Source organism: Microcaecilia unicolor, chromosome 3 (genome assembly GCF_901765095.1).
Source record: "Microcaecilia unicolor chromosome 3, aMicUni1.1, whole genome shotgun sequence".
Lineage (NCBI taxonomy): Eukaryota > Metazoa > Chordata > Amphibia > Gymnophiona > Siphonopidae > Microcaecilia > Microcaecilia unicolor.
The window spans coordinates 246,924,570-246,945,763 of record NC_044033.1 but is presented as its reverse complement, the minus strand read 5'-3'; the positions used below and the strand labels follow the sequence as shown (position 1 = coordinate 246,945,763).

At 45.1% G+C, this 21,194-nt stretch overlaps 1 protein-coding gene across 1 annotated transcript in view; it reads right to left on the bottom strand.

Moving 5' to 3' along the window:
- The window catches only part of LOC115466437, a 68,569-nt gene that overhangs the window by 22,938 nt on the left and 24,437 nt on the right, over positions 1–21,194 (bottom strand). The window contains exons 2-4 of the mRNA XM_030197649.1: positions 10,292–10,535; positions 3,890–4,014; positions 1,829–1,955 (exon numbers count right to left, since the gene is read on the bottom strand). Of these exons, the coding sequence (XP_030053509.1) occupies positions 1,829–1,955; positions 3,890–4,014; positions 10,292–10,520 (481 nt within the window). The 5' untranslated portion in view covers positions 10,521–10,535. The remainder of the gene's footprint in view (positions 1–1,828; positions 1,956–3,889; positions 4,015–10,291; positions 10,536–21,194) is intronic.

Genomic DNA, 21,194 nt, shown 5'->3' with positions numbered 1-21,194 from the left:
TCCTATGTCTTCAGCATGCCTTCTCCTGTCCAATATTTAACTGGTCTGCAGGCAGGAAATGTCAAAAGCAATGATCTGTGGAGGTTACTCCCAAAGTTATCCACACAAGTCTTGTTACTGGTCTCCATACATATCTCTTGAATTTGGTTGTGATTTTATGGATTCTACACTGCCACTGTTGGAAGCAGGATACTGAGATACTGGAAGCAATATAGTAATGCTTATATTCTTATGTAAATAAAATTGGCAATCAGACGCTGGAAGGAACCTAGGTGGTCATCCAGATCAACCCCCTCACCAATCCCTGCTACCAGGCACAGCCCATCATATTTAAACCAGACCAGTATGTTTAAGCCGCTCTTAACAATGAAGATCCCACTGGGTAGCTCGCTCTGCTGCTCAATGTGCCCAATGGTTAGAAAGTCCCTAAACTTCAGCTGACTCCGCTCAAATTGAAGCCCAACAACTTCATTTCCACAGTGTAAACTGAGAAAATAATCCTGTTAGAAAAGAGGTAACATGACAGTATCAACATAAAACTGCAACACTGAGTCAGACCAGTGGTCCATTGAGCCCAGCATCCTGTCTCAGACAGCGGGCAATCCAGATCTAAAGAAGACGTTCCTTCCATGTTGCTCATGTTCAGAAGCAAAGAGATAGCCATTCCCCAAGCTTTATTTCAGTCCAGTCTTGTTTATTAAATCAAGGGTTTAGTAAACAGCCAGATGCAAAAAAACTTGTACCTGAAACCATAAAATACCTTCACCATGTTCAGTCTGGAATTGGTATTTCTTGAATAAAGCACTCTAGGGGAAAATCTCTTTGTCAGGATCATGGTGGCATTCTTGCACGTGGAAGACCAAAGTTGTCTGTGATGGTGTACCTGTTAGCTTTCTGTGGGTTACTGGTCTTCCTTCAACCCCCACCTAAAGTATCACCAGTACCAGCAGCTCTAGAGAGCTAGAACCTGAAGATGTTGTAACATGTGGGCTTCTGAAATCACAACAGCATCCCAGATCATAGCTCAATGGGATATACTATGTTTAGATGTTTTATTCATTTTGCTTTATCTTGTAAATTTGCTAAATTATGTAAGCCGCATTGAGACTACTGACAAGTGGGAAAGCGCGGGTTATAAATGTTATAATACAATTACATCTACAGTCTTGGAAGACTGTACACTCCAAAGTATGTACACTATTCAATAAAGATATTTGAACATACAGGACCAAACAGTAACAACAATCAAGTAATGTTTCCAACACAGTTGATCACCATCAATAACAAAGTTTTTAACTTTTAGTTACTTCCCTCCCCATCCCTTCTCTGTGAAAGTAATAAGAAACCAACACGATTAAGACAAGTGTCCCTTCTCCTCTTTTTTTTATGCCCCCCACCTTCCTCTCCCCTCATCCCTCCGTGGAAATGGAGCACCTGGCTAGGCCTTGGCTCTTAGGCCCAACTCCATTGTATCCTCCTCCCCTCTTCCTAGGGTTACCATATGGCTCCAGAAATAGGAGGACACATTGATCCAGTCCGGGTTTTGCTTCCATTGAAAGCAATGGAAGTAAAACCCAGACTAGCTCAATATGTCCTCCTTTTTCTGGAGCAATATGGTAACTCTACCTCTTCCCATCAACCAAATCCTTAAATCTAAACCCACAAATCCTAAGTTCTCCCCCCCCCCTTCCCCCACACACAAAAAAAATCCCCTGGGAAGTGCAAGACAGTCTGGTCCTGTAAAATAATATCACAAATAGTTTTCTCCAGGGCTAACAGGACAACTAGTACTCTGGGCTAAAGACCTGGAACAGATCAATCTCCTCACCCAGGGAGATGAGGACCATATGAATCTCCCTCATCACATTCCGGTAGAGATCCCTCTCCCAGTCATCCAGTATTTCCCACTCTTCCTCTGAGACACAGGCAGCCACATCACTGAAGGTCACAGAAACCTGAAAAAAAAAAAAAACCACATGGTGTTGCGAACAAGTGCTCATCCAGATTTGACACAGAGACCATCTCTTTTACAGGGCCACAGTAGCATTTATGAATGTGAATATACGTTTACGCATATGTGTCGATGGGCAACAAGTGTTATTCTATAATGAATACGTACAACTTGCTTATAATATATTAATATACAAACAAATCTTTTTCAGAAACAGGGAAGCAGTAGAACTAGAGGACATGAGTTGAGGATCCACAAGCCCCACCAGCCAAAGACCTCCTTCCGGCAGAAGGAACACTTACACCTTATGCAGCTGGTGGCAGTGCTCAGAGTCGCCGCTGCCCTACCCCTCGCACACGCTCTGTTTGCGCACATGCATACAGGCTAGCTGTGTCAGCAGCTCGGCGACGCTGCCAGCAGCTACACAGAGAGTAAGTGTTCCTTAAGCCGAGAGGAGGTCTTCAGCTAGTGGAGCTTGGGAATTCCTGCCAGTTCAGGTATTTCTTTTGGTTTGGGAGCATGACGGGGCAAGGAGGGTGGGGAACAGATGAATTTTCAGGCCCACTCTCTTTGGGCTCAGTCTTACCGCTTGATAAAGTCCTGCATTAGAACACAGTAAGGCCATTTTTTTACCACAACTTAGTAAAAGGCTCCTAAATTGTGAAGTATAGATGTCAGTGTGTGCTAGCCTAGGAGGGTTTGAGTGGAGAAGAGTGCCTTAGAGCTGATCTAATGTTTTCACTCGCTGTACTGCTATGAATTTACAGCCTGTCTCACTGACACAGACTACTCAGTAATTACTGTGGATTCTTTTGGATTCGTATTAGATAAATGAAACCTTTATTAGAGGACCTAAATTCTACAAAGGTTAAGATATATACAATGATTAAATCATCTAACTGAAAGGAGACAATACCTATCTATAAACAGGTATTGGGAGGTGGGAGGCAGGGATACTGCTGAGCAGACTTATATGGTCTGTGCCAGAGCCGGTGGTGGGAGGCAGGACTGGTGGTTGGGAGGCGGGGACAGTGCTGGGCAGACTTATATGGTCTGTGCCAGAGCCGGTGGTGGGAGGCGGGGCTGGTGGTTGGGAGGCGGGGATATTGCTGGGCAGACTTATACGGTCTGTGCCCTGAAGAGGACAGGTACAAATCAAAGTAGGGTATACACAAAAAGTAGCACATATGAGTTTATCTTGTTGGGCAGACTAGATGGACCGTTCAGGTCTTTTTCTGCCGTCATCTACTATGTTACTATGAGGCATATTTTCAAAGCACTTAGCCTCCCAAAGTTCCATAGAAACCTATGGAACTTAGCCTCCCAAAGTGCTTTGAAAATATGCCTCTATGTAATCATTACATCACTGGTCTCTACATCTAAGCAATGCTAAAAGAGTTCTTAGACCAGGAAAAGAAGCAATAATCATTACACTATACATACATCATCACTGGTCCTTACATCATCCAGGCTCTTAACATCAGCTAGGGGGGCCCATTACAGCGAAAGCCAGGAGCTTTTTAGACCAGGAACAGATCCTCTGCGCAGTATGTACGTTACTCACAGATGAGCTCCTGATTTCACTGAAAGAAACTCCCCTTTTTATTAGGCTCAGAAATCATGTTCAGAGCTGAGGAAAATTACAGAAGGCTTCTCTGTCTAGGTAAACAAGCCATACTGTGGGAACGTGGTCACATGCTCGCCAACTCCAGGTGGCCAGGCTGGAGCCAGAAAGCAAGCGCCATACTCCTCTTCACATACCAAATTAATTAGAGCAGTATCTTATCTTCCACATTCCAACTTGTTTTCACACAATCAAATTTAAACAATCATTTTTAAACAGAATTACTTCTAATCAACAATACAGTCCCCGAGTGCACTGGTCGGTCAAGACAGAGCTGAAAAACAATCTTTAAAATTTACATCCATTACACTCGCCTTCCGAGACGTGCGAGCCTCCTTCTTTGCAGGTCGTTGTGCCTTTGCTGTGCCAGCAGGTTTTCCAGAGAGAAACATGGTTGGAACAGCTTCTGGCTTCAACCGACGCCGGCGCCAGTTGTCACCTGGGGAGATGAAAGAAGGTGGCATTTATTAATGCAGAAGAAAATTTTCTTTTAGAGCCTTTATTCCAAGAAAAGGCTCTTAATTGTGATTCTAAGAGATGCTACTGGTCTCCATGTAGGTCATTAATTCACAAAAAAAGTATTTTGCACTGTGTTGCACTGTGGAGTTTCTTTTTCATGATATATGAATTAGACTTTTTGATAAAAACAATTCCTATGATATTTAAACACTGTTGTCAGTGGCATAGCCAGACACCAGATTTTGGGTGGGCCTAGAGAAAAATTGGGTGGGCACCAAATTCTCTCTCTCTCCGCTCCTTTCCCTGCTGTCTGCCCCTTCCCCAGCAAGACTTCTTCCTGATTGGCACCAAGAACATCGCTGCCCATTTTGGCATTTGGCAGCAGCTCCCTGAGCCGTTGATGCCAGTACATGCTTAGTTTTTGCACAAGCGCCAATTGTAGAGTTGGACTGATAGAAAGAAAAATACTGATATCTTGTTTGATCCTTTCACCCAACCTTCCATACCATCCTACTTCCTTCCTAAGGCATCCGACATATCTATCCTTCCCTCTCAATCTCCCCTGCCCCCATGGTGTCAATAATTTCTCTCCTTCCCTACTCCCTTTCCCCCATCTTAGCCAGCATCTCTCTCCCTCCCCCACTGTCCCCAGCATCTCCCTCCTTCTCTTGCTCCTGCTCCACTATTCCATGGTCTCCAGCATCTTTCCCCTTCCCTCCCTCTCTACCTCCTGTGATCTCCAGAATATCTCTTTTCCTGGCCTCCCCCTGCTCTCTCTATATTTGTACCCTTCCCTCACACCTCTGCCTGTGGTGTGCAGCATTCCACCCCCCCCCCCCCCCATGATTTCCAGTATCTCTCTCCTTTCCTCCCTCTCAAACTTGTCTTCAGCATCTCTCCATTCCCCTCCCCTCCCTCTTCAGTCTTTGTCTCCTTCCCTCCCCCTTCAGCATCTCCCTCTTTCTCTTCTCCCTGCCCCCACTGCATGTGGTGTCCATCATTCTAACCCCCCCCCCCCACACACACACACTGTCATTACCATTTCTCCTCTTCCCTGCTGTGTCCGTGAGGTATTTATTATCTTACCATGCTTCTCTGGGGTGGCAACTCTAAAATCTATGTTGCTTAAGGCCTGCCAGCTCCCACCTCTCCGAACTTCCTGTTTTGGAGGGGACAGAAGCTGGCCGGCAAGCCTTAAGCACACACTGATGTAGACATCATGGGGAGAGAGGAAGGACTGCAAAATTTCAGGAGTGTCAAGTCACCTGTGGCTCCCCCTATTCCGGGGCCTATGCTTTCACCTTAACCTTACGGGATAGCTACAAGAAGGACTTTTACTGCCTGGAAACTACTGGAGACAGGCAGGTTGGGAGAGTGCTCAGCACTCTCCCAAGGACATGCCAAACTTACCCCTACGAAAGCGTCGCTACTGGAGAATGTGCTAGCGGATAAGCTGATGCTGGAGGACTTACCATCAAGTACCACTTATAATATACTTAAGTACTCTTGGTCTTATAGCATTCCCACAGTGAATGAAAAAAAAGAGTTCACATCTCGCTTACACTTCTGACACACAGGAGACTCCACCCCCCCCCCCCTATTTTAAATAATCGTTCTTGCGTAAAGTACGCCCTATGCACAATTCGAAATTGACACTCCTGTAAAGTGGCCTGAACTGAAATCTCAGGAATCCTCTGTATTAATTTGAATGACCAAGAGTTTTTGGAAAGCAGTGTTCGATTATTTAGAAGTACTATTGGGATGCGATATCCCTATGTCCCCAATGACAGTGTTGCTGGATAAATACGAGCAATTCCAGCTGAAAAATAAAGCATATGTTCTGCTGGACCGGAAAGCTGGAGTTTTGGGGAAGAAGATGATATTGGGGGGCTGGGTAGGGGAGGAGGCCCCATCATTTTGTGCTTGGAGGAATAAGCTGCATGCCCTGATGATCTTGGAGAGCAAATATGCTAAATATACCCCGAAGTGGTTAAGGCAGTTCCAGGCAGTGTGGGGAGCATATATTGAGTCCCTTCCGCATAGGGTTACAAGTTTACTGTTGAACTCCGCCTGAAGGGGGGAGTGGGGTAGGGATGCTCCATTGTATTTGATTGGTGGACCAAGATCCGATCGTAGGCAATTGGAGAATGGATTGGCGTGTGGGCTAGAGACGCCTGGGACCTGTGGTGGGGGTCCTTCCCCCCCCCCCCTTTTTTTTTCTTTCTTCTTGTGTTTGTCTGCTTTGTTGGTTGATGTTGTGTCCCTTAGTGTTTATAAGTTGCTGATGACAAACTATTGGGGAGGGGGAAGGGTGGGGTATAGATGGTTTTATGAGTGGGAGCTTTTATAGTTGGGGGAATCGTTAATAGTGCGGAAGGGGGACTTAGTGATGTCTATGGGAAGAGGAGAGTTTAATTTATTGAGGAATACGAGTTGCATAAGTGTAATGTGATATGCTCTAAGTCCAGTGGAGCAGCCTTGCTATTTACAGGGACGAGGAGTGTATTGGGATGGGGGGGAGGGAAGGGAGGGAGGGTAAGATTTGTTGGTAAAATATTGATGATGTGCAAGTTGAGCAAAGTTGTGTTATGATGATTCTATTACATGATATTTGGCCATGTATTTTGTTGATGGAATATGTCTGTTTTGGGTTGTATCATCAATAAAAAATTGTTGAACCATAATATACTTAAGTAGTGTGTACTGCTTGCTATACTTAGGCATGCCCACAAGGAGGCATCAACTCACACTTGCCACAGACCTGGCATAAGTGGGTGTACTTGTGTTTAGGCATGACAATGTAGGTTTAGACTGATATTCTATAATGGAATCTGGGTACTCAGATGCTCCCTCACTGCATTGGGCACCCAGTTATACAACTGCCCCTCCCCCCTTAGATTGTAAGCCCTTCAGAGACACGGAACTATCTAGATGAACGTGACTCATCTTAAGCTACTACTAAAAATAATGCTGACTTAAGAGGTTGTGGTGCCCCTTGCGTCCCCCTCATCTATTTTGGCCCCTCCCCCACCAGCATCTCTTTCACCTTTGCACTCACCACTGTTCTCGCCGTCACATTCAGCCACTGGCACCACCCCAGGTTTAAATACGAGAACAGGATCTAACTCCCACTGAACTTACATTTTATCTTATTTGCTTGTATTTTGCCATTATAGCAATTCTATTTCACATTACCCATCATACTACAATTATGTCTGATTTTGTTAATTATTAATCTTACAAACAAGAATAATAACAGCTAAGATATCAAGACAAATGAACTCAAAGCGAGGCAAAGCATATACAGAGGCTTTGTGTCTAGATTATGCTTGGTTTTATTGGTTACTGTTTTTATTGTACATTTTTGTTTTACATTAATCGTTCTTTTATATAGATTTTATATTTTGTAAACCGTTTTATGTCTTTTGTTAGGCCACAGCGGTATACCAAGTTATGAAAATAAATAAATAAATATACCCAAACTGTGGGACCTCTTCTGGCTTATTATGAAGAGGTGGTAGATCATGGCTGTTTCCCAGGACATGTCAATTCTGCTCTGCCAGGCAGGCCCCTAAATTTGGCAGACTCCTACCACCCTACATTGCTTGTTAATGTTGACCTTAAATTACTTTCTAAAATCCTAGCAGAATGGTTGGCAAAAATTCTTCCCCGCTTGATAGATCTGGAGCAGGTGGGATTCGTGAGACATCGACAGTCAACTTTTAATGTAAAGCGCCTCTTGCTTGCTATTACCCCAAGGAGAGCTTTCCATATGGGTTTCTCCCCTATGGGATCATGTTTGAAATGTGGAGCCCATGGAGTCACATTGGAACACATGTTTTGGTCGTGTCCTCTTATAATCAACTTTTGGAAGGTGATATTGGCTTGGGTTTTCTCAGCTTTGGGAATCTGGATGGCATTACGATTCTACGTTCTTGTTTGGTTGCCCAAGGCTGGAGCCCCCTATATCTCCGGGATTTAAAGCTTTTGTGACTAGAGCCACTGTTGTGGCTCAACAAGTGATTTTGACAATCTGGCTTTCTCCAAGGGGACCTTCTATACAACAGTTACGAGCCAGAATGATTGACCTATTACGAATGGAACGTAAGGAAATACGGGATATTTCTTCCCTACCAGGTGAACAATTCCAGCGATGCTAGGCCCAGTGGTGTGCTGGAGCTGGCTCGCACTGGCTCGCAAGAGCCGGTTGTTAAATTTTGTACCGACTTGCGAGTCGGTTGTTTCCTAGTGCAAGTCAGCTCTCCTCCCTCCTGCCCGCCCGATCGATCGATCGCCTGCTCAATCCCTCACTGTCACCGACCTGACTCTTCTAATTCTTCAGGGCAGGCAGTCTTGCCTGCCCGCTACCAGCGCTGACTCTCCCCTGCCGGTTCACGCTTTAAAAATGGCCACCGAGACTTCCAGAGGCAGCCTCGCGAGACTTCTACTGAAGTCTCGGCGGCCATTTTGAAGCGCGCCGAGACTTCCAGAGGCAGCCTCACAAGACTTCTACTGAAGTCTCGGCGGCCATTTTGAAGCGCGAACCGGCAGGGGAGAGTCAGCGCTGGTAGCGGGCAGGCAAGACTGCCTACCATGAAGAATTAGAAGAGTCAGGTCGGTGAGGGACTGATCCAGAGGGAGGGAGGATAAGTCACCGGTGAACAACACGGGAGAGGTGGCAGGGGAGAGAAGGGAGTCGCTGGGCATGGGTGGATGGAGGGGAGAGAACTAAGGGTCGCGATGGGTATGGGTGCATGCAGGGCAGGGGAAAGGAGAGGAGGGTCACTGCTGGACATGGGTGGATGAAGGGCAGGGGAAAGGAGGGTCACTGGGTATGGGTGCATGCAGGGCAGGGGAGAGGACGGTCACTGCTGGACATGGGTGGATGGAGAGCAGGGGAGAGGGGGGTCACTGCTGGACATGGGTGGATGGAGGGCAGGGGAGAGGAGGGGAGAGAGAAGAAATGCTGCACATGGATGGAGGGGAGAGAAGAGTGAGGACGGAGATGAGATGAGGGAAAAGGAAGAGAGGAGAAAAACTGCACATGGATGAAGAAAATAGGCAGAAGCTGAGGACCAGAAATGAAGAAGAAAGGAGGAATGGAAATAAATAAATGGAAAGGAAGCCCTGGAAACGGAGTTAAGAGGACAGATAGCAGCAGAATCGGATACTGGGCCAGCATGATCAGAAAAACAGTCACCAGACAACAAAGGTAGAAAAAAATCATTTTATTTTCATTATAGTGTTTGGAATTTGTTCACTTTGAGAATCAGGTGCTCAACATTAAAAGTTTATATTTATTTATTTACTTATTTATGGCATTTTATTGCACATTAAACATGAATTAGATTGGAACCTGGGATCATTTAATTTTTTTTTCCTGGAGTAATGCATTGCCACCCCCCCAGGCTCTCTCCCCAGCTATAGCCAGCTCTGCAATTTCGGGGGGGGGGGGGGCGCAGAGGGGGACCTTGGAGAGAGCCTGTTGTTAAACATTTACCAGCACACCATTGGCTAGGCCCCTTTTTGGACTACCATGTCTCCAATAGCCCGTAGTAGGTTACTGAACTAGTGAGCAAAACCTCTCAGACGAATTTGGGAAGATGGTGGGAGGGAGGGAACTGGATAATATTTGTTAAAATGCTGTGGAAGTTGTTTCTTGTCTTTCTGTATGTTGTTCTCTGCAGCAGTTTAATAAAAATGTTTGAAATATAAATAAATATCCCAATAAGACAGAGTGGAGAAGAGCCTTGGTTCCTATAGCCCCTCTACAAAACAGTAATTCACTTCAACATATGCAGCATTCCAGTACTAATCAATTTGTACATCCACATTACTGCGCAGTAACTGATTAGCACAGGATTACCGCGGAAGCCTTTACCACTTACAAAATAAGTGTCAGTAAGTGCTCCTGTGGTAATTCTTTTTGATGGCTGCTCGGTAATGGCAACATTAGCTCGTGACTTTTAATTGAACAAAAACAGAACATCGGCCATTTTCCATCTGCGATAAAAACAGCCTTAGTGCATGGGAAAACCCACATAAGAGCAGGCTAAGGCCAACCTTTACCACAGCTTGGTAAATGGACCTCTTAAGGAGGTATCTGGACAGTGTCAGCTGAAAATATCGACCAACATCACAAAGGATCAGGTTAAAGGATTAGGAAGAATAACTATCTTGCGCCCAGGAACAGCTGAGACAACAGGAAAGTGGACGCCCTTCAAATTCCCTAAATCTAACCTGAAGTGTTTACGCACCTGCAGCTGCACACGCACCCAAGAGTCGGCTGCGCAGGTCATCTTTAAAGTCCCAGGGCCGGAAATGCTGGGAGCACACCACGTGATGCTTTTGGGGCTGGAAGTTGGTGCGTTTCAGGGCTGCCAGCCACTGCTGAAAGAGAGGCCCGTCAGGAGGAAAGCGGTGGAAGCTGACCCCGTGGGACCGGCCCGTGCTGTTGCAGCAACCTTGAACCATGCATGCTGGCATGCTCGATGCAATGCCCTGGAACAGAGGTCATAGTTCAGCTTTATTTGATATTACCACCCCCCAGTGGTATATCTCCACTTTAGTACAGCACAGTGATTTTTACAGACACAAAATAGGTAACTAGAAGAAAACAATTCCTCTGTGATTTACATTGCAACTGTGACATGTGGCAAAATTATATCAAAAAATTTTATCTTCCTTTGAAAGAAGACAGAAAGCAGTTTACAATTTAAAAAGAGAGTATAAAACAATCAAAAAACAAAAAAAATCAATTATCATAATAGAGTTGATTACATGCCCTGATGGCACTAGAGGAGAAGGCAGTATAACATATCTAAATTAAACAACACTCATCTCACACACATAAACAACACTTAAAAATTACCTCAAGATGGCAAATATAAATTCCTTGTTATGAACCAATCATAGTACAGATACAATTAAAAAATAAATCCAGAAATAGGAGCGCATAAAAGTCAGTTCTATCAAGTAGAGTAGCCTAGTGGTTATTTATTTGCTGCATTTGTACCCCACATTTTCTCACCTATTTGCAGGCTCAATGTGGTTAGTGCAGCGGACTTTGATACTAGGGAACTGGGTTCGATTACCACTGCAGCTCCTTGTGACTCTGGGCAAGTCACTTAATCCTCCATTACCCCAGGTACAAATAAGTACCTATATGTACTACGTGAACTGCTTTGAATGTAGTTGCAAAAACCACAGAAAGGTGGTTTATCAAGTCCCATTCCCTTCCCCCCCTTTAGGGTCCTTCTACAGAGCCAAAGAGAAAAAAGACAGATGAGGGGAGATATGATTGAGGTCTACAAAATCCTGACTGGTGTAGAACAAATAGAAGTGAATTGATATTTTACTCATTCCAAAAGTACAAAGACTAGGGAACACTCCAGGAAGTTACATGGAAATACTTTTAAAACAAATAGGAGGAAATATTTTTCATTCAACAAGTGGTTGGGCTCTGGAACTCTTTGCCAGAGGATGTAGTAACAGCATATCTGGGTTTAAAAAAAGTTTGGACAAGTTCCTGGAGGAAAAGTCCATAATCTGTTATTGAGATGGACACGGGGAAGCTACTGCTTGCCCTGGTATTGTAGCATGGAATGTGGCTACTATTTGGATTTCTGCCAGTACTTGTGACCTGCATTGGCCACTGTTGGAAGCAGTATACTGGGCTAGATGGACCATTGGTCTGACCCAGTATGGCTATTCTTATGTTCTTATGAGGTCACTTTTTACCATGGCTGCAAAAAAAAACCTTTTTCCCATTGGCGTCTTTAATGGCTGTGTGCTAATTTCACAATTAGCATGCAGCCATTACTGCCTGAGCCCTTACCTCCACCTATCTACTTGGCGGTAAGGGCTCACGTGCTAATGCGCCGTGCTGCCCGATTACCACCGGACACGCCTACTTTCTACCCACAATGCTAGAAAATAATTTCAATTTTTTAGTGTGGGAAATGGTTGCGCTGAAGCCAGGACTATTGCAGGGCGTCTGGCCAGTAGTGCTGTTTTGCCACACAGTACCCCTACTATCCTTTAGTAAAAGGGCCCCTTTCTGCAGTAACCCATAACTGGTTAACTGCTGAATACTGCACTTAACCAGCTGTGAGTTAGTCAGCTCCACAAACCCAGCAATTCAATGCCAAAGTTCGGACATGGCCCAACACCGAATTTCTAGGTTTAATGCTGGCACCAGTGAGCAAAATGCTGATCGCCACTGGTTGAATATCAGGTCCAATATATCCATCTAAGAGGTTTAAGAAATATATCAATTAGGCAGGAAAAGGTTGGGAACCTCCAGAGGTCTGTAACGAATATAAGGGGGGATGTTATAAGAGTAAAGACAACCCCTTTAGATAGTAGATATGGCACTGTGTGGAAATGGACAGACTAGAGTGTATCTAACACCTATTACAAATCTCAATGATCTCAGTCCCATGCAGAATGTTAGCGGTGGGTGTGGGGGAAGGATTGGGTCGGGATTTCTAAGATTACAGTGTGGGAATAGAGGAGGTTGGGCTTGAGGGGGGGGGGTTACTTTGTTCTTCTTTGCGTGGGTTGATCTTTATGTAGGAGTGGGGGAATTTGGTATGGGAAGATAAAGAGGATTATTGGAAAGTTTGTTGATTATCTGTACCCTTGATCTACCTTGGTGTGATGTTTCAACATGTTTATATTGGTTTTATCCTCAATAAAAAAGATTTAAATTAAAAAAGAAATATATCAATTAAAAATAGGGGAAACAATTAGAAGCATACAGCAGTGCCTAGATTACAATGCAACATAATTAAAATAAAATGTAAACAGAAAACCATGTCATAAAATTAACTACATAACTAAGGGACCCTTTTACTAAGCAGCATTAGTAAGCATGCATAGCGCATCTCAATGCAGGACTTTCCTGTGCGCTAAGGGTCAGACTCTATATATGCCACCTAAACAATCCACGCGGAAAACATTTCTAAGTGTATTCTACAAGCAGCGTCTACATTTAGGCGCAGTATATGGAATAAGCTTAGTTGATATCCTAAACCCTAAAACTACGTGCGTCCATTTACACCGACGAAAACGTGGCATAAATCCCGGCATGTAGATTTAGGTGCAGAGGGCCATATTCTAAAACTATTCGTGTAAGTTTCAGAATGGCCACAAAACACCTGTTTCCCCGCCCATAACCACGTTCCTTTTTGCCTGCACGCGTTAGAAGTTAGGCGCACTGCATTACAGAATACACTTAGCGAGTTGTGCGCATAAATTCTAATTATTGCCAATTAGTGCTCATTATTGTTTAAGTGCTGTTATAAACGCTAATTTCACTTGTTAAGCCAATTAAGTTATGCGTGTTGTTATAGAATACGCCTGGATTTTGGCGCGGATCTCTAGGCACTCTATATAGAATCTGGGGGGAACGCTGTAAATTCAGCCTTTTTCAGTTATTTCATTTTTTTTTGGCTGGCTAACGTTAACATTTGCGTGCAGCCACGGAAAAAAATGAACACGGGAGCCCTTACTGCATCCTATTTCTACTACTACTTATCGTTTCTATAGCACTACAAGGCATACGCAGCGCTGTTCACCATACACAAAAAAGGCAGTCCCTGCTCAAAGCGCTTACAATCTAGATTAGGAGGCATTAGGGGCTCCCGCATTTGTCAGCATTATTCAGCTAGCATGTGCCAATGTCAGTGCGCTAGCTGAGTAGGGCTTTCACGCCACCTCCAAAAGAAATAAATATCACGCAGTTAGCGTATGCAAATGGCAAAAGTAATGCAAAATGCTTTAACCCGTCCTGCATTTTGCCGTATTAAGCGCATGTTACAGCTTTACGCGGTTTAGCAAAAGGGCCATTAAGAGACATTAAGGATGGGTGGTGTTAAAAGAAGACAAAGCCACTGAAAAATAAGGGAAGTTTGCTACTGGAATCACTACAAAATATAGGTAACCAGGTCAATTTATTCAGAATGGAAGGCCTGGCCAAAACAGTATGTTTTTATTGACATTTTATTGGTTGTCGGGAAGTAGGGCCACAAGGGGCAGTCTGTACCCACTGTCATGAGACCAGGGGAAGACAGAGGGGCCGTAGAAGCTGGTATGAGATCAGGGGGCGGCTACATTGGCCACAGAAGACAAGAGGAGAGGAGAGGTGTCCTAGGGACCAGCATGAGACTAGGGGCAGGCATCTATACCAGAGACAGGGAAAGCATATACTACACCCTCCTGGGTAAAACCAGAGAGGCAGACAGAGGGGAAGGGACTCCATGCCCATCAGCATGAGATCAAAGAAGGGAAGAACCCCAGACCATACCAGAAAGTGTGAAACTGAGCAGGGCCGGTCAAACCTGATAAGCGGGGTAAGCACCGCAGGGGGGCACCTGCCATCAAGGGCGCTGCTGCGCCACCATACCGCGTCGCCCTTGGGGGTTTAAATCTTTTATGTACCTCCATCCCAGCGGCCGCATCATTTCAAAGCCCTGCCCGCCTCTAGCCTTCCTTCCCTTTGTGAGTTCGTTCCCTCAGAGTCGCGCCCTCGAGGAAAGAAGAAATGATGTCAGAAGGCGGGACTCTGAGGGAGCGAACTCACGAAGGGAGGGAAGGCTAGAGATGGGCAGGGCTTTGAAATGACGCGGCCGCTGGGACTGAGGTAAATTTAAAAAAGACTTAAACTACGCAGGGTGGCAGGAAGAAAAAGGGGGATGTTGGGGGGAGTCGGGGGAGTCGGAGAAGAGAGCAGGCAGGTGGCCATAAATGGGAGGGGGATGGGGGCGAAGGAGAATCGCACTGGGCTGAAAAGGGGGGGCAGGGTAGGAGAAGAGGGAGGGAGAAGAGAGAAAGGAGATGCTAGACGGGGGGGGGGGGGGGGCGCCAACTGATAGTCTGCAGGAGGGCACCAGAGACCCTAGGACCGGCCCTGAAACTGAGAGGAGAAATACACACGCAGGAGAGGAGGGAAGGGGGCAGGAGGAACTTGTTTCCTCAGAAAAAAACCGTAAGGGTGTTGTCACCATCATCTTCACAACACACACAATCCAACAAATGCACGCACAGACCTGTACATCTACACAACTACAGAGGCACATGCTTGATCCATACACAGGCATAATGGTGCATACATAGACCCATGCAGAAATATCAACACCAAGCTATTTGTACACAGGAACATACTTCTGTGCACACAGATCTGTATACAAGCACATCCGTGCACACAAGAGAGAGAGAGAGAGATGTAAAAAAAACAAAAGCACAGCTATATACAAACCCCTAGTTACCTATAAACGGGACCACACAACAGATAAACAGCTATATACAAACCCCAAGTTACCTATATACAGGACCACACTTCTATGCACACAAGAGAGAGGTAAAAAAACAAAACACAGCTATATACAAACCCTGAGTGACCTATATACGGAACCACACTTCTGTGCACACAACAGATACACGGCTATATACAAACCCCATTACCTATATACGGAACCACAGTTCTGTGCACACAACAGATACACGGCTATATACAAACCCCGAATTACCTATATACTGGACCACACAACAGATGCACGCCAAAAAACACAGCTATATGCAAAACTTGAGCTACTATAGAGACAAAGCCACACTTCTGTACACAGAGATCTATATAACGGCACATCCATGCGCGCATGCATATATGCAGAAACACATATATACACAATAGATAAACCGAGCCACAATATAGAGGACTACACTTCCGTGCATACACAATGCAGAAACACAGCTACATACACAACCCCCGAGCTATCTATATTCAAGGTCACAGATCTATACACAGATACATTCAGAAATACAGTTGTACTGAAACACTAGGCTAGCTCTTACACTTCAGTGCACACACAGTGTACAAATACACACACAAACGCCGAAACACAGCTATTTGCAAACACCGATCTATATACACAGATCCACACAGCCATAACCAAAAGTTAAACCGAACGAAAACGCCACATTTTGCACTTACCGAGGGCAGGAGAAAGGGAGGAACGATGCAAAAAGGCTACACGGCTGCTCCAGAAATGCAAGGTTGGTGGCCCGCCCCGAGTGCCAGCACTTCCCAGCATGCACTGTGGGAAAACCAGGACCGGATCAGCCCGGCCTGGCAATGCAGAAAGCTCACTCCCTTCCCTGATAGGAAGTGCAGTCACCTCATCACACAGATTCATTCAGATCGGGTTAGGCGGCACTGACCACTGACGCTCTTACGTGAGTCGCCAAAGTAATTCAGCCAGGAGTTTAGAAAAAAAGGAGAAAAAGACAGGAGGTAATTTAACAAAAAAAATAAATAAAAAATAAAGTTATAAAGAGAAATTAACAACCTGAATAATTCTCAGGTTGTGGTCCTGGTCTGGTCATATTTCTTGCCTGATAGCAGGACACAACATTTTGCAGTTGCTACTGTTTGCCTCTTTTTTTCCCAAAAAGAAACGAGGGGATAGGAAATGAAAGGTCTGATAGTCAAAGTGATTTAACCAGCCAGAAATGGCTCCTGGCCAGTTAAATAGCCTGTTCAGGGCTAATGGCTAATTTTCAGTGGTAAAAAAAAACAACAAAAAAAACAGCGAAGAAGTAAAAAAAATAATAAAAAAGGACGACGCTTCAGATAAAAATCCAAATAAAAATTAAATATTTATTGATCGATGAACAGGACTCAACACAGCTATGTTTCGGCCCACAGGGCCTGCATCAGGAGTCTTTCACAATCTTAAGTCAATTCTTGTATTCGTTATCCGATTGTTGATCTTGTAATGGAGCTGCAGCGTCTCTTGCAGCAGAATAAAGTAGTATTCTGAATAGCACCTGTTGAAGAATTTCTAATCTCAAGTAATTTCCATGTTTTATTTTGTTTGATTTCTATTGATAATCTCAAGTATAAACTCGGATCAAAAAATGGCCCATAACCAGTTAGTGCTGGACTGAAAATCGGCTATTTTGGAGGCATTCCAGGGGTGGAGTCAGCACTTGGCCAGTTATGTGCCAATATTCAGGTTAACCGCATAAAAGTCATTGAATATCCAGGTTTATGCAACCGACTCTCTCTTATGTAGTTAAATGCAATATCAGCTCTTAACTGCCTAAGCGACACCACATAAAGATAGGACTGACTTTTATGCAGTCCGATATGGCTGCCTAACTTAGGTCCTCTTTTACTAAACTGCGCTAGTGATTCCTTCGCCGCAAATGAATGGACTGCAGTGCATTTGCCGTGCTGGGAATCGCTAGCATGGTTTAGTGCTGAATATCACCAACATTGGATTTCCGGGTTTGCAGAGCCGGCTACATCATAGCCGGTTAAGTGCAATATTCAGCACTTAACTGGCTATAGTGAACCACATAGACTGACTTTTGTGTAGTTCAGTACCCAAGATGTGCACACAAATTAATGAGCCCTTAACTATTAATAATTGGGTGCTAACAACCAGTTATTGAAGTTAATTGGCACCACCCATTTATTTATATTTATATCCCACATTATCCTGAAAACAAGCTCAAATTCAATGTGGCTTACAGTTTAAATTAAAAAGACTTAGGATTTCCACACAGGGCCATCAAGAGACAGAACCGGGCCCACCCCCCACCCCCACTCAGGCTGCAGCCACCATCACTGCTGCCCCTCCCCCACTCGGGCCACCACCCCGCTCAGGCTGCCGCCGCCCCCTTACCTTCCTGTGTCTGCTCCTCCCTTGGTCTGTCACTCTCCTGTTCCTGTGTGCGGGGGACCCGGATTATCGCATTAACACAATCACCCAGGTCCCCACATACAGAAGCAGGAGACAGACAGACCGAGGGAGCAGAACCTTCTGCTTGCCTCCAGAAGCCTTGCCGGCACTGGGCCTCCCTTGGAGGCTGGGCCTGGGGAATCTTGCCCCCCCCCCCCCCCCCGGCCCTGTTTATATGCACATCTGGCTGTGCACCATTCTATAATGCCTGGCATCTAACTCAACTAGCACATAACTCAAAAGGGGGCATATCAGAGATGTTTTGAAAAGTTGCATATGTAGGTACAGAATCTAGGGCCTCATTGTGCTTAGTTTGAGCATCAGTATTTACATCAGGTTTTTCAGGCCGATTCATGTGCCTAACTGTAGTGCCAGACTTGTGACTCCAAGTCTGGCACTACAGTTAGGCGCATGAATTGGTGCTAAGCGCGATTCTATGAAGGGAGTGCGTCCAGAAGAAAGGACATGTTGATGCCCCTCTACAAGTAGTTGGTGAGGCCCCACTTGGAGTATTGTGTTCAGTTTTGGAGGCCGTATCTTGCTAAAGACGTAGAAAGACTGGAAGAGGTGCAAAGAAAAACTACAAAAATATTATGGGATTTGCATTGCAAACCGTAAAAGAAGAGACTTGCTGACCTGAACATGTATACCTTGGAGGAAAAGAGAAACAGGGGTTACATGATACAGACGTTCAAATATTTGAAAGGTATTAATCCGCAAACGATCCTTTTCCGGAGACAGGAAGGCGGTAGAACTAGAGGACATGAATTGAGGTTGAAAGGGGGCAGACTCAGGACTAATCCCAGGAAGTATTTTTTCACAGAGAGGGTGGTGGATACGTGGAATGCCCTCCCGCGGGAGATGGTGGAGATGAAAACAGTCATGGAATTCAAACATGCATGGGATAAACACAAAGGAATCCAGTTTAGAAGGAATGGATCTATGGAATCTTAGTAGAGACTAGGTGGTGACGCCAGTAATTGGGAAGCGAAACTGGTGCTGGGCAGACTTCTACAGTCTACGCCCTGATTGTGTCTGAATAGATATGGATGGGATGGAGTATAAATTTTAAGGGGTTTCGACGTTAGCTTCAGAACTAGAGTGCTGGGCAGACTTCTATGGTCTGTGCCTTGAGAATTGCAAGGACAAATCAAACTTGGGTATACATATAAAGTATCACGTACCATGTAAAATGAGTTGGGCAGACTGGATGGACCGTACAGGTCTTTATCTGCTGTCATTTAATATGTTATGTTACTATGGGGCGCATTTTGAAAGCAGTTAGACTTACAAAGTTCCATAGGTTACTATAGAAGTTTGTAAGTCTAAGTGCTTTGAAAATATGCCTCCGCATGTTATTGAATAGTGCTGACTACCATTTATAGAATTTCCCTGTTAGTAGATAGGTGATCTCCACTCTGTTCACTGGGCAAGGGATGGGCACCAATGGCAGCAGGCTAGGCACTATAGCAAAGTCCACAAAGGAACAGAAAGATGCCCTCTACGGATAAGAATGAAGATCAAGAAAGAGTAGAGGGAGTCACGACTCATGAGCAGGGAGAATTTCAAGCTGAAGCTTTTTATTATGCACCAAAAATAAAGACTCTATACAGGCCGGTGTTTCCGCGGGAAACCGCCTGCCTCAGGGGTCACTGGACTACACATAAAAATACAAAGTTATAAAAACACGAAGTTATAAAAACAAAATGATAAATAGCACAAAGTTACAAGAACAGTGAACTTATGTGATATTAGAGGCCTTACAGCTTCAAAACATAAACATATATATAAGAACATTATTCACAATGTCCTGTGACCCCTGAGGCAGGCGTTTTCCTGCCAAAACACCGGCTCTTGTCGGGTCTTTATTTCTGGTGCCTAATAAAGAGCTTCAACTTAAAATTCTCCGCTTGCAAGTCGTGTCTCCCTCTACTCTTTCTTGATCTTCTAGGCACTATGGCGGACAGAGTTCCACAAACTTCTGCCATGAATGTGCACTAGTCCTGCATTTCCGATAGAGTATGTGCTCTTTACGACATTGGCCCCTTAAAGAAAATAAAGAATAACTACATGACATTGACCCCCAGATTTCTTCGCCACATGTTCCTGAAATTTACGCACAAATTAATTGAATAATGAGCTGTTAACCATCAATAATTGGGAGCTAACAACCAATTATTAAAGCTAATTGGCACCCATTAGAGTTTGCGTGTGCGTCTGGTTGCACGCTATTCTATAAGTCAGGGCACCTAATTCCCATAGCATGTATCTGAAAAGGGGGCATGGGCATGTCCCAAAAAATTGCCCGTTGTAGAATACTGGGTCAGCACGCCCAACTTGGCATCAACATTTACACCAGGATTCAGCAGGCATAAGTATGGTGCTTAAAGTTTGGATGCTGGAATCAGTGCTAAGCACGTTTCTGTTAAGGACATGCATCCTTTATAGAACTGTGCTTAGCGCCAATCTTTTCCAGTGCCCATTTTTCAGCACAATTTATAGAATCCAGCCCTAAATGAACATTTATTTATTTATTTAGATTCAGTGGTGTACCAAGGGGGGGCGGTCGGCCCCGGGTGCATGCCACTGGGGGGTGCCGCGGCGCATGCCTGCTCCTCCAAGTTCGCTAAACTTCGTTCGTTTGCTGCAGCTCCCTCTGCCCCGGAACAGGTTACTTCCTGTTCCGGGGCAGAGGGAGCTGCAGCGAACAAACGAAGTTTAGCGAACTCGGAGGAGCAGGCGTGCGCCGCGGCACCCCCCCCCCCTCCCAGCAGCGTGCACCCAGGGGGGTGTCATTTCGCCGGAGGGGGGAGGTGCGCTGCACCCGAGGGCGCATCGGCGCTCCGCCCCGGGTGCCATCCAGGCCACGAACGCCACTGTTTAGATTTTGCTCACACCTTTTTCAGTAGTAGCTCAAGGTGAGTTACATTCAGGTACTCTGGATATTTTTCTGTCCCAGGAGAGCTCACAATCTAAGTTTGTACCTGAGGCAATGGAGAGTTAAGTGACTTCCCAAGATCACCAGGAGCAGCAGTGGGATTTGAACCGACCACCTCTGAATTGCAAGGCTGGTGCTCTAACCACTAGGCCACTCCTCCACTCCATATTGCAACAAACACTGGAAATAAAATAAAAATTTTGGGCTCTCCGTCTCTAGTGGCCATCTCACTGCGTGTCCCTTGTCTCATTCTTCCTCCGTATCACTTCTGCTTTCTCTTTCTGTCTCAGTTTTCCTTTGTACCAGCATTTTGGTTTCTCTGTGTCTCTGTCATGCTGTTTCTTCATCTCTGTAACTTTCTATGTGTTGCAGTGTTTTACATAGAGAATGACACGGGGACGGGGACCTGCGGTAACCACAGGGACAGAGCCCGCGGGGACGGGGTAGGGATGGGGACAAACTTTGTCTCCATGC